This window comes from Coenobita brevimanus, chromosome 80, assembly GCF_032717465.1.
Source record: "Coenobita brevimanus isolate Jiangsu-jjx chromosome 80, ASM3271746v2, whole genome shotgun sequence".
Lineage (NCBI taxonomy): Eukaryota > Metazoa > Arthropoda > Malacostraca > Decapoda > Coenobitidae > Coenobita > Coenobita brevimanus.
In genome coordinates, this window is record NC_137033.1 from 31346644 (window position 1) to 31360039 (window position 13396).

Below are 13396 nucleotides of genomic sequence, written 5' to 3' on the forward strand. Positions count from 1 at the left end.
TCCGCTCTTCACGGGCATCATTCTCACGCTGCTGTTCATAATTGTATCGTGAGAGCAAATAATCTTTAATTTCCTGGGGATTGGTAAGCCCCATATCTTTGGCTTCCTGTTTAAATAAACTAGTAGCCATGATGATAACTCAACTAAGACTGAGTGGACTAAAGACTCAGTACTGACTGCTGTTTTGCAGAGAAATGCTAATACTCGAAAGTAAAGAATATAGGCACAGGCTGGTGGTGACCAGTTTTATCTAGTTAAAATGGTAAATAAAAAAATAAAAAAAATGGAACTAACTGGGAAAACTCTTATATAACATTAATAAAGCAGAATCAATAACCACCAGTAAGACAGTGCCTATAGACATTAATGATAACTAATACCTAGCTAAGAGTGATTGAGTATTATTTCGTTAATAACTTAAAAGCTAGGAGTTAATATCCTGGAATGAGGTCGCCAGATGGCACGGGGGAGAGTGGTAATGACGAACAAAAATTAATATATCGTCGACTGACACAAAGAATTGACTTGTGAAATCAATTAGTAAATTTTACTTTATGTCGCTTACTTCACCGATTCTCTAAAAGACGAGAGTTTCATAAACTTTCTCAACAGTACAGAGTGGTGACTAATTACTCACGAGTGCTGTATTGTTAGTACTGTTGTCCTCTAAGAAAGTGTCCTTACCCCCTGACAATCAATAACTAATACTGATCACGAAGACAGGTTCTTCCTGGTGCTAATTCCTAGTTGGCACAATGGATTTAAGTATTATTACCAAAGAACTGTCCTAAATACCAGTTGTGATTAATATAAAGAATTTGTGCAAAAGGAGATAAGCAAATTTAAGAAAGCACAATGTGGAGAAATCAAACACGATTCTACATTTACACTTAGCTCAAGAAAGCAACTGTAAATTTATTAATTACAACACAAATTTACGTTACAAGTATCTCAAATATGAATTCAAATATCAAAGGAAATACACTCACTTGGTGAGGAGATGAGGGGAATCTTCGTACGAACTGGAGACTCTGCTCTCAAATCTGGGCACGACGAGACCTTCTCCCATTGCGGTCCGAAGCTGGCTGAGAGCCAAGCTGCATGGGGGTGAGAAATGGCCATGTTCGCCGGAAGTGGGCATGGCCTAACTTCAATGGTCAACGGAGGCAGGGCGAACGATATACACACACAATAAAATCAGTAAGGGAGGCACCAATGTCATGCATAAGAACAGTCAGTTTTGGAGCAGTGACCAATATTCTGAAAAAAACATCTCGATCAAAGTGCACATAGGGATGGTTAAACTGAGTGATACACAGTGGGTCTTCCACTAAAGTTCGTGGCTTCCCACCATAGTACAATGTCACGAATTTGTATAAATACATAGTCTCGGAAATTCGTGACATTACGCCCCATCAAAATCAATTTTTTCTCTGAAAATTTAACATTATAGACATACCGGTACATAAACATCCAAACTCAGTCACACCAGATTCACACTGTGGTGTGTGTACTATCCTGCTACAGGAGAAAATCACCTTCGCCAATGAGCGTAAAAACCTCACATTTGCAGTAATAGAAGCAAGCTTGAGGAAAAAACGACAGTGAAAAATCCTGTACTCAGGTCAAACTGAGCAAAACATTGCTACATTTACATTAACAACTAATTGTTATGTAGCATGGTGTATGTAATACATGGTGTTGATGTGACAGTTGTAGTGTAACTGTTCCTATGTTTAAAATGATATAATACAAATTAATAATAAATGGAGATGACGAGGCAGAAGAGAAAAGGCGGCATCATGCGGCAGAGACGATCAGCTGATCTGCACGGGAAAACTGCTATGCCTTCCAACTGTACCTCTGAAATCAATTAAGGTGGAGCATCAAAAGTGTCGATGTGATTAACAATTTGTATTAAATTACAATTTCTCTCCTTGCCTAGTAGTCAATACATATGCTACAAAAAGTACACCATTATTTTCTTATTGGGTACATTATTAACCAGGAAACGTAGTCCTTGGAATGCTTAAATCTCTCAGAACCCTTGTAGTTTATTGGTTAAACCTACATTATTAACCAGGAAATGTGCTAGTCCTTGGATTGCATTAATCTTTCAGAACACCCAGTTTACTGGTTAAACCTACATCATTAACCAGGAAACATGCTAGTCCATGGATTGCATAAATCTCTCAGAACATCCAATTTACTGGTTAAACCTACATTATTAACCAGGAAGCATGCTGGTCCTTGGATTGCCTAAATCTCACAGAACATCCAGTTTACTGGTTAAACCTACCTCTATACTTACAATTATTAATTCTAAGCTGAGAATCCCTACACAAACTCGTGCAGGTCACATTTTAACACCCAACGTGGATGTGATCACACATGTTGATGATGTGTATTTTCCAGGAATCCTCAGAGAGGCCCACACCTCGAGACGCACCACAAGGTAATTCAGGCACAGCCTAAGATTGCCTCTGTGGGGGTATCAAACTTCCCCCTTAACCTACGGTACATATGTATGTACGGGCCCTGGACATAATGTGTCCTGTTGGGCCAACGGGTGAGACATCGTGTCTGCACCCACACTGCCACTGCCCTTTCTTGCAAATGACTCAGAGATTATGGGCGTGGATTCATACAGCTCAGGAAGGACACATCCCTGCTTGGTGGTACGCTGACACACATTGCAGGAACGCACAAACTTATCTATTTCCTGTCCCATTCCTGGCCAGAAAAAGTCAGCATGGATACAGCCTTGGGTTTTCTTTTTTCCCATTGACCTCCTAACACTGAACAATGACCCTATTCTAACACTGCTTGGCGATACTTAGCATGAACGACAAGCTGCAGTCGAACCTCGCCCTGGGGTGTTTGTGACTCACGGTAGAGCAGTCCATGTTTACGAAGGAACCTGGCTTGACCTCCCCATGAATAATTAATCGCTTTACCCTTTTGCTTCTTCCGCACAGCAGCAAGTGTTGGGTCAGAGTATTGTTCCAGGACAGCATCTTGACTACAAATCAGATCTTGCAGCGATGCAATGGTTACCGGGGTGACATGGTTTGCAGCCTTGGCCATGGCTCATGTTACTGCAGCCGAAGTCTGAATAGTAACGTCTTTTTTTTTTTTTTTTTTTTTTTTTGATAATGAATGGAGGAAGGAAAAACAAAGGAAAAAAAAATAAGTCCATGTACCTAAAGGCATCCTCCATTCATAAAATACTTATTTCAATTGGATTTAAAATTGAGAGGATTAAATGTATGTGGGAAGCAACTCCCAAGAAGTGAATTCCACAGAGCAGTAGTTCTGGGGATAAATGAATTTTGATAATCAGAGGTTCTGCGTTGTGGGGGAGAGAGTGTGAGTTCATGGGCGCTCCCAGCTGCCCGAGTATTTTGGGAGAAAATGTGAAGGGGAGGCACAATTGATGCCAGTTTGTTAGAGCACTTACGGTAAAAATTTCGATAAAATAGTGCTAAAGAAGCAACATCTCTAAGTACTGACAATGGAGGAAGGTCCTGCATTATGGCAGGATTATTGATTAATCTAATGGCTTTATTTTGAATTTTGTTCATCTGCCTCAATGCAACTGCTCCACATCCACTCCACAGTGGTGAACAGTATTCGATCTGAGAACGCACATGACTTTTGTATATTTTGGCCATCTGCTCGTCAACGAAGTACTCACGAACTCTGTACATAAGTCCCAGTTTTTTAGAAGCACCTTTAGCAAGGGATTTAACATAAGCTGTCCAGCTTAGGTTGGGGTTTAGAGTAACACCTAGGATATCAATTGTAGTGGATATGGGAATACTGATATCATTTAATATTATGTGAGAGTCTGAGGGATTCTTTCTATTGGAGAAATTAATGTATTTAGTTTTCTGAGCATTAAATGAGACCAGATTTTTTGTCCCCATTGAAAATTTTAGAAAGGTCCTGGTTCAGAAAAATTGCTGTGTTTATCTGGGAATTTATAATATCAAATTGTGTAAAGGAGGTACTAAATGTGAAAGAACTATGAAGGGTCGAGTCATCAGCTTAAGAGTGTATTGGGTTGTGCTTGACAGATAGGAGGTCATTTATATGTATAAGAAAGAGCATTGGCGCCAAAACTGATCCCTGAGGTACGCCAGCATTTATGGAATGAAACCGAGAATAAATTTCATCTACCATGACCCGTATTTTTCTACTATGAAGGTAAGAAGAAATTAGAGGAACCAGTGATGCAAGGCCATAGTGTGACATCTTAGACAATAAGGCCTTGTGCCATACTCTGTCAAATGCTTTTGAAATATGAAGTGCTACTGTGTGTGTTTCACCATGTTGGTCTATTGTTTTGTTAATCTGATGGGTAAAAAGAATATCTACAGTTGAACGTTCCTGTCTAAATCCATACTCCCGATCATTGATCAATTTATTGATTTCTAGATGCTTGACTATGTGTTTGTTAATTAGTGTCTCAAAAACTTTACCGAGAACGGAAGTTATTGCAATTGGTCTATAGTTTGATGGATCAGAAGTTCCCCCTTTTTAGGAACAGGATGGATATTTGCTTCTTTCCAAGGGGCTGGAAAAATTGAGGTACGGATGCATAAGCAGAAAAATTTTGCTAATACAGGAGCCAACACTGAGGAGCAATTTTTAAGTACTATTGAAGGAATTTCATCTGGACCAGTGGCTTTGTCTGCTGATAGATTCTGTAATACGGCTTGTACGTGTCTGGTGTGAATCATGAAAGGAGGTATTTGAGGGGAATCAAAATCAAGTACAGGAATATTATGATTTTCTGAAATTAGGGTTGAGTTTGTTGAAAAAATGTCAACAAGAAGGTTGGCTTTTCCACATGGGTCACTTACTAGATTTCCATTGGGGGACTGTAACAGTGGAATGGAAGAGGTGGTAGTGAAGTTAGTTTTGAATGAATTAAGGGTTGACCAGAATATTTTATTATCATTTGGATTGTTTAGTAGTTTGTTAGCTTGTCTATGTAGAAAGTTTGATTTAGAAAGACTGATAATAGTTTTGGCATGGTTTCTGATATTTTTATAATAGTTAAAGGCTTCTTTGGTTTTGGTCCTTGTATAAGTGTAATACGTTATTGTTTTATGTTCTGTTACTCTAGCACAATTGTGGTCAAACCATTTAGGAGAATTACATCTTTTTCTGTAACTATGATGGGGAATGAATGTTTCCATGCCGACTTTAATGAAATCCTGTATGTGACCCAATGTGAAATTTGCATCATGGGAGAAAAAGGAGGTCCAAGGAATATCCATGAGAAAATTTTGAAATCCCTCCCAGTCTGCCTGTCGTAGTGCCACTTAGTCATCACGACAGGTTCAGAGCAGGAGGGTGTGGTAGGTGTGAAACTGGTGGCTTGAATCAGACAATGATCAGAGGATCGGAGGGGGGACTTCACTTCGACATTATAATTACCTGAATTGGTTGTTAGAAACAAGTCCAATAGGTGGGGATTTTGAACGGGGATGTCTGGTACACAGGTGGGTTGACTGACCAACTGGGTGAGATTAAATGAGTCTGAAAATAGCTCACATTCAAGATCAGAGTCATCAGTTCTGGGTGAATAAGTGAGCCATTCGACATTATGGACATTAAAATCACCCAGAATAGTAATTTCTGATGCAGTATTAATGTTGAGGACACTTAGTTGTGAAGACAGAGTCAAATAAACTCGGCTCTGAAAGGGCATTAGGGGAACGATAAACACAACAGAAATGCTTAATTTTACCAAAAGAATTTAATTTGTATATGGAATAGTCGAAAAAAGGACAATTAAATTTAGTAATCTCCTCCAGGGCAATTTCTGATTTAGCAAGGCAACATACGCCTCCTTTGGGTCTGAAATTTTGAATCAAGATATAACCAGGAAAATTAAATCTAGCTAAATCAGAGGTGGAGCTTCCTTGTGTCTCTGTCAGAAATAGCAGATCAGGGGATTCAAACTGGAGGAAAATTTGACCAGAGTTGATGTTGGAGTGAAGTCCCCTAATATTACAAAAGAAAATTTTACTGTGCTGACGAGCAGATTTAGGGCGCCGCAACACTGGAGGTGGCACAGTCACTTGATGACGACCGGGAGGGCCCTGTGCAAACGACCCAGCCCTGACGGTGGTGGTCACCCAAGAAACCGCTGCACTGATTCCCAATATAACAGCAGCCATGGTTCCTTTTGTGTGGGGGAGAACAGGGATGTGTTGTGGAATGGGTAATGACAAGATCGGAGTTTTTTGGAAAGAGGATAGCTGGTTTAAGGTAATGTAATATAATGTGGATGTGTGTGTTGTGTAAAAAGGGCAGCCTGATGCCCTCCGGTGTGTGAGGCAGAAAGATGTGTAACAAGCTACCAAGGCCTAGGAGAGAAAATGGAATCCAGGCTATTCCTTGAGTCTCCTGTAACCTTGGCAGTAGTACTTCCCTGGGCAGGGCTGCTACCCCTACTACTCTGCTGTGCAACTATACTTGGCACCTGGTATGTTACCTATAATAAGGTCAAAGGTTCTGACATGACAAGTGCAAGTGTCGAACCAGTGTAAAAGGGAGATCCTACCTGGATACATGCCTTAGGGAACAATCTCACTGATCCATCAATAAGCTGAGCTTGGATCTGTCGACCTGTATACTCTCCAGGCTGAACTAGACTCTGCCTGACAGAGCAACCTGAGGAACCAGTGTCTTTCAGGACCTTTACAGAAACACTTCCCACAAACCCTGGCTGAACAAGGAAGGCATTTTAACCTGTGGGAGGGCCTGTGGAGGAAGCTGCACTCCATTGATATGGCTATAGCGTACAGCTCTGCAAATGTGATGCCCTGATGACTAGATGCCCGAATGGTCGTACTCACCATCTGGGGAGGTGGAGCATTGACCACCTGTGGAGGTGGGCTCACTGTCTGAAGGGGACTAGTTCCTTGTGAAGGAGGACTTGTGCTGCTAGGGACGACACCATCGTGCACTTGTCGGGGAATGAAAGCTGCGTTTGCCTCCTGCCTCCGATACATTGGGGCTGGTGCTGAAAAGGGTTGTCCCGATTCTTGATTGCATAGCTGGTACTGCTGCTGGTTAGGGTACTTGCTCTACCTCTTCCAAGCAGGTTGCTGAAAATTCTGCCCTTGGTCCTTCTTCTGTGATTTGTCTGGACCATGGCCATTATTCTGATGATGGCCTTGATGCTGGGATTTGCTCTGAGATGGCTTCCCAGACTTGGTAGTATCTTTCCTGTTCCAGGTCTGTTGCTTACGAGTTTGGTACCCGTATGCAGTGATGAATGCATCAGCCTTTTCCACCATTTGGCTGGCATCCCTTACATGATAGATCTTAAGTTGAGCCATAAGCTCAGCAGGCCACGACTTTTCTAGCTGTGTGCACAGCATGAGGTCAATTATCCCCTCTCGCATGCGAGGAGTCTCATCTTTCTCTGTCCACTCATCTAAGTAAGCAGTGAGATGGTCGAGGAACTGCACAGCAGTCTCCTTATCTTGCAGATGTGCCCTCATGAACTGACTCCTGGCGACGTCAACTGTGAGACCGTACACTTTGATCAGTGCAGCCTTCATCATCTCATACGTGATTGTCTCCACAAATTCTGTGGAGAATATCGAGGGCAGGGCCCTCAAACAAGTTAAGATACTGGAGCCGTTTAGCTGCCTCATCCAGCTGGTACAGATGCGCCATGTCATCGAAACGAGCTATGAATGGCTCGATTCACTCACCTTCCTTGTATGAAGGAAGCCTGAGGCGCGGGGTTGCCAGAACATGTGCAGGGATAGCATTCATGGAACTTAGGTCAGCTGCACCAGATGTGCCTGAAACCAAGGAGTCTCGCTTGAGTTTCAACACCTCAAGCTCGTGTTTCTCACGTTCCTTGCACTCAGCAAGCTGGTTTTGACGTTCTCTCTCACGTTCCCCTTGTTGTTCTCGCTCGTGTTCACGTTGAATTTTCCGCTCTTCAACGGCATCATTCTCACGTTGCTGTTCATAATTGTACTGTGAGAGCACACAATCTTTAATTTCCTGGGGATTGGTAAGCCCCATATCTTTGGCTTCCTGTATAAATAAACTACTAGCCATGATGATAACTCAGCTAAGACCGAGTGGACCAAAGACTGAGTACTGACTACTGTTTCACAGAGAAATGCTAATAATCGAAAGTAAAGAATATAGGCACAGGCTGGTGGTGACCAGTTTTATCTAGTTGGAATGATAAAGAAAGAAAATAAAAAAAATGCAACTTACTGGGAAAACTCTAACATAACATTAATAAAGCAGAATCAATAACCACCAGTAAGATAGTGCCTATTGACTTTAATAATTAACACATAGCTAAGAGTATTATTTCGTTAATAACTTTAAAGGTAGAAGTTAATATCCCGGAATGAGGTCGCCAGATGTCACAAGGGAAAGTGGTAATAACGAATAAAAAGCTAATAAATCGTCGATTGACACAAAGAATTGACTTGTGAAATCAAGTAGTAAATTTTACTTTACACTGGCTTACTTCGCTGATTCTCTAATGACGAGAATTTCATAAACTTACTCAACAGTACAGTACACAGTGGTGACTAATTACTCACGAGTGCTGTATTGTTAGTGCTGTTGGTCTCTGAGAAAGTGTCCTTACCCGCTGACAGTCAATACTAATACTCATTATGAAGACAGGTTCTTGCTGGTGTTAACTCCTAGTTGGCACAACGAATTTTCAGTATTAATACCACAGAACTGTCCTAAATACCAGTTGTGATTAATAAAAGAAATTTGTGCAAACAGGGATACAGGTAAGCAAATTTAAGAGTGCACAATGTGGAGAAATCAAACACGATTCTACATTTACATTAAGCTCAAAAAAGGAACTGTAAATTTATTAATTACAACACAAATTTACGTTACAAGTATCTCAAAAATGAATTCAAATATCAAAGGAAATACACTCACTCGGTGAGGAGATGCGGGGAATCGTTGTACGAACTGGAGACTCTGCTCTCAACGCTGGGCGCGACGAGACCTTCTCCCATTGAGGTCCGAAGCTGGCTGAGAGCCAAGCTGGGTATGGCAGACTTGGCAGTGAGAAATGGCCATGTTCGCCGGAAGTGGGTGTGGCTTAACTTCAACGGTCAACGGAGGCAATGTGAACGATATACACACGCCATAAAATCAGTGAAGCACTAGTGTCATGCATAGGAACAGTCACTTTTGGAACAATGACGAGTATTCTGAAAAACCATCTCGATCAAAGTGGATACACGGACGGATAAACTGAGTGATACACAGTGGGTCTTCCACTATAGTTCGTGGCTTCACATCAAAGTACAGTGTCACGAATTTGTATAAATACATAGTCTCGCAAATTCGTGACATTCATGTTGCTTAGAATCACCCAAAATATACTAGAACCATAATGCTTTTTAAATTTTGTTGACCAGTGTTATCTTATCTATCATCGTCAGTTTTGTTGCGAATTTTAAATTCTTGTACAGTATTAGACATCCCCTGAGTGGTCGCTTTTTAGAGAAAACATACTGCATTTTGTTTCTTTTAATGTGATAACTTCTTTGAGTAAATCTTGGTATATTTTTCCTGCTATGTACATCAACTAATTAATGAATTTTTCCAACATTCCTTCGACACTATCTACCGGTAGTAACTCCGACTGGTGTTGACAATATCGTTTTTCATGTTGTCGAAGTCAACTTTCACTAAGACAGAAACTAAAAGACTATTTATACCGATCTTCCAGTTGCTAATAATGTCAAGTCATGCGATATGATACTCGTAGTTGCTGTTACGAAAATTTTCATGAACATCACATTTTTAATTTATCATTTATGTGGCTGGGGAAAGCGAGTTTATTACCCGTCACCGTGTGCACCGCCTGACTTAAACATACACCGTCATCCGATTCTAACAGCCTGTTCCTTTCTTTGTCTACACACGAATTTTCCCGTCGATATTTGGATACCTAAACTCTTAAGATAGAGCTGTTCTTTTTTTTCCTATGATTGATTTTATTTCATCATTATAGTTTTCCTCATCAAAACTGGTGGTTAGTATACTTCATCGAAAAGAAAGGGCTTGTTACTCTCCGTGAAAACTTCGGCGGTCAAAGAATCGTGTTTCAATATCCAGTCGACTGATCTGCTGTTCATTTACGAGGGTTTTAATAAGTAGAACTCCCTCGCCGGTTTTATGCAGTCGTGATTTTTCAGATATATTCTAGTTTTGTGGCGATCCTTCTCCAAGTAGTTGCTTGTCAGGAGGGATTAATCATGGTTCTGTAATCACACAGTTGTTGGAATTTTCGTCAGTCGCATAGGTAAAGAATTTGTCTCACTTTGAAATGATACTTCTCGCATTCATATCCATAATATTCATAGTACGGTTGAATCTAAAATTAGCCCTTTTAAATTGCTTGAATCCCTGGAAGTGATTGCAACACTCAGTAGAGATTACAGCCCTAATTAGAAACTGCAGTACTTAGCAGGGAAGTGAGGGATGAATGAGGAGTAAGGGAGGAAAAGGCAGAGGAAGGAGAAATAGGCGGAAAAGAGGGTGGGAGACTAGCCAAAGTGTGCGGGATGAAAGAAGAGTAAGGGAAGGAGGAGGGGAGAGGTGAGGGAAAGGGAGGAGAGGGAGAGGTAGGGGAGGAAGAGTAAGGGAAGAAGGAGGGGAGGGAAGGAGAGGGGAGACGAAAGGGAGGATTGAGGAGGGTGTGAAGAGAGTATTAGGGTGAAGGAGTACGAAATTATCCGTTGATCGCGGGGTGAACTTCAGTATTATATTCCAGCTAACGCCAGACTAGGTATGGCAGCGAGAGGGAGCCATGGCAACCTGGGAACGTTACCAGGGGGAGAAAGGAGCGCACATGGAGAGAGAGAGAGAGAGAGAGAGACAGACAGACAGACAGACAGACAGACAGACAGGCAGACAGACAGACAGATATAAAGACAGAGACAGACAGACAGAGAAAGTGAGGCCGAGGGGGAAATTACAATTAGGAGAGTCGGGACAGAGGTGGACAAGAAGAAGGGGAAACGGGAGAGGATGGAAAGGGAAAAGATTTGAAGGAGCAGGAAAGAGAGAAGGGGAAGGAAGGGGAGGAAGGGATAGTCATGTGAGAAAAGAATTGGAAAGAAAGAAAGAGGGGGAAAGGGAGAGGAAATTATGTATGAAGAGAGAGAAATGAAGCGAGGAGATAAAAGAGAGGGAAGTGTAGGCACAGCGGAGAGAAAGGAGGGGAGAGAGTTTAAAGTCAGAAGAGATCAAAGGAAGAGGAAACGTTGGGAGGGAGAAGGGAAGGGGAGAGAATGGGAGGAAGAAAAGAAGGGGAGGGGAGGAAAGAAGAATGAGGACAGGGAAGGGAAGGAGAGGGAGGAGTTGGGGAAGGGAGGGAAAAGAAAAAGATGTAAGAAGAGAAGGGTAACAGTGAGCGGGGAGGGAAGGCATGGGATAGTTTATTGGGAGAGAGAGAGAGAGAGAGAGAGAGAGAGAGAGAGAGAGAGAGAGAGAGAGAGAGAGAGAGAGAGAGAGAGAGAGAGAGAGAGAGAGAGATGGGGGGAACTGAAATACCGCATTACAGTATCCAATTATCGGACCTTAGGCTCTCTCTCTCTCTCTCTCTCTCTCTCTCTCTCTCTCCATGCAATCAATTATAAACAATACTTCATTTTCACAGATATCTCCTGTCCCCTCTTCATGAAACCTGATATGTGTCGAATAACAATAATAATAATAATAATAATAATAATAATAATAATATCTAGAGGCCCCCCCAAGGGGGGAACCACACTTGCCGCGAGCCGATACATATCTAGCGGGGCTCAGGATATGGCCTTGGCCTCGATCTACTTTCACCAATTTCGAACTCGTAGGAGATATTCATCCCTACTACACACCTGTAAAATTTTGTGATGATATCTTGAGCGCTTGCGAAGTTATCGTGCTGACAGACAAACAGACCCTGACCTACTTTCACCACTTTCGAACTCGTAGGAGATATTTCATCCCTACTACACACCTGTAAAATTTTGTGATTATATCTTGAGCGGTTGCGAAGTTATCGTATTAACAGATACACAGACAGAGGGACAATCTGAAAACATTACCACCTTCGCTATCACAGCTGGTAATAACAATAATGGAGATGTGCAGTTTCTTCCTGTGTACTAGGAGGAAACATGGAAACTGCATGCCCAACCCTGCTATATGGATGCCCATTACCCTGAAATCCATATGCCCACTACCCTGAAATCCATATGCCCACTTTCCCCTATTTCTGATTATTTCTATTTTAGGTTAGTAATAAACACACACACACACACACACACACACACACACACACACACACACACACACACACTCTCTCTCTCTCTCTCTCTCTCTCTCTCTTCAAAAGAGGGTAAAATACAGCCTCACTTAACATGGTAAACCTCTCACTCGCCCACCAAATGCCTTCCCCGCTCTCTAAACCTCTCACTCACTTCCACCTGACCGCCTGTGTGAAAGTTCTTCTTCTTCTTCTTCTTCTTCTTCTTGTGAAGCAGGAGGGTATCATTTCTGGCAACTCGTTCTACCTGTATACCGCTGCCTGAGATTCAGCTTGCCTGTATATTTGTAAGGTATGTTTGTGTAAGCTTTAACTCCTGCTGAGCTATTTGATGCATCTCTGAGAAGAAATCAAGGGAGAGAGCAGAAAGAGAGAGATCGCAGCTGCGAGGCGAGCAGCTGAAGAGAGAGTTCAAGGAGCAGCCATGGACAACACATCTGTAATTGCCTGCAACCCACTGAGGGGGGCATCCAGCAGACCTCAGTCTCCGGCTGCCCAGTAGATCAGAGGGACCGTGGTTTGGTTTAATGTCAGGGCGGGGTACGACTTCATCAAGTACCAGGATCCTGGCGTTGGTGTTTCTATACACCACCAGGCCATTGTTAATCCAAACCCACGGCACTTCCAATGTTCCCTTGGGGATAGCGAGATGGTGGACTTTAGTCTCTTTGGGACTCCTAAAGGTCCTAAGGCTCAGGACGTTACTGGACTGGGAGGTGTGGCCGTGTAGGGTTCTGCCCAAGCATGGCAATGTCTCACAGCCCGGGGTCGCCAGGCCAGGGATCCTACGAGTCTCGGGGAGATAAGCACCATCAATGAAATGTGCATCACGACAGCAAAGGCTTTTTGCAGGGGTGATAAGGGGGCTTTGTGCATTCTCCTCCCTAAGATCTTTGAGGAGAATAGGCTGCCCCTCCTAGTTATCCCCGAGTGCTTTGCCCGTGATGTACATTCTGCCCCTCGCCAAGGGGGACATCGGGCCTGGATGCCACAGCCTGCCACTCCCTGCACAACACCGTGCAAGAGCCTGCAACTGGAGGCTACTCT

At 42.5% G+C, this 13396-nt stretch overlaps 1 protein-coding gene across 1 annotated transcript; it reads left to right on the top strand.

Moving 5' to 3' along the window:
• Positions 1 to 1295: 1295 nt before the first annotated feature.
• On the top strand, positions 1296 to 13079 carry LOC145409319 (Y-box-binding protein 2-A-like). The gene is made up of 3 exons (XM_080279790.1): positions 1296 to 1318; positions 2416 to 2517; positions 12884 to 13079. The coding sequence occupies exons 1-3, from the start codon at positions 1296 to 1298 to the stop codon at positions 13077 to 13079; spliced, it is 321 nt and encodes a 106-aa protein (XP_080135916.1).
• Positions 13080 to 13396: the final 317 nt, after the last annotated feature.

What these genes read in the sequence shown, in the direction of transcription:
- LOC145409319 (XM_080279790.1), top strand. Translation starts at nt 1,296, where the DNA reads ATGGTTAAACTGAGTGATACACA. An exon ending in GTTAAACTGAGTGATACACA is followed by an intron (nt 1,319 to 2,415) that starts GTGGGTCTTCCA and finishes TGTATTTTCCAG; the next exon opens with GAATCCTCAGAGAGGCCCAC. An exon ending in AACTTCCCCCTTAACCTACG is followed by an intron (nt 2,518 to 12,883) that starts GTACATATGTAT and finishes GTTTAATGTCAG; the next exon opens with GGCGGGGTACGACTTCATCA.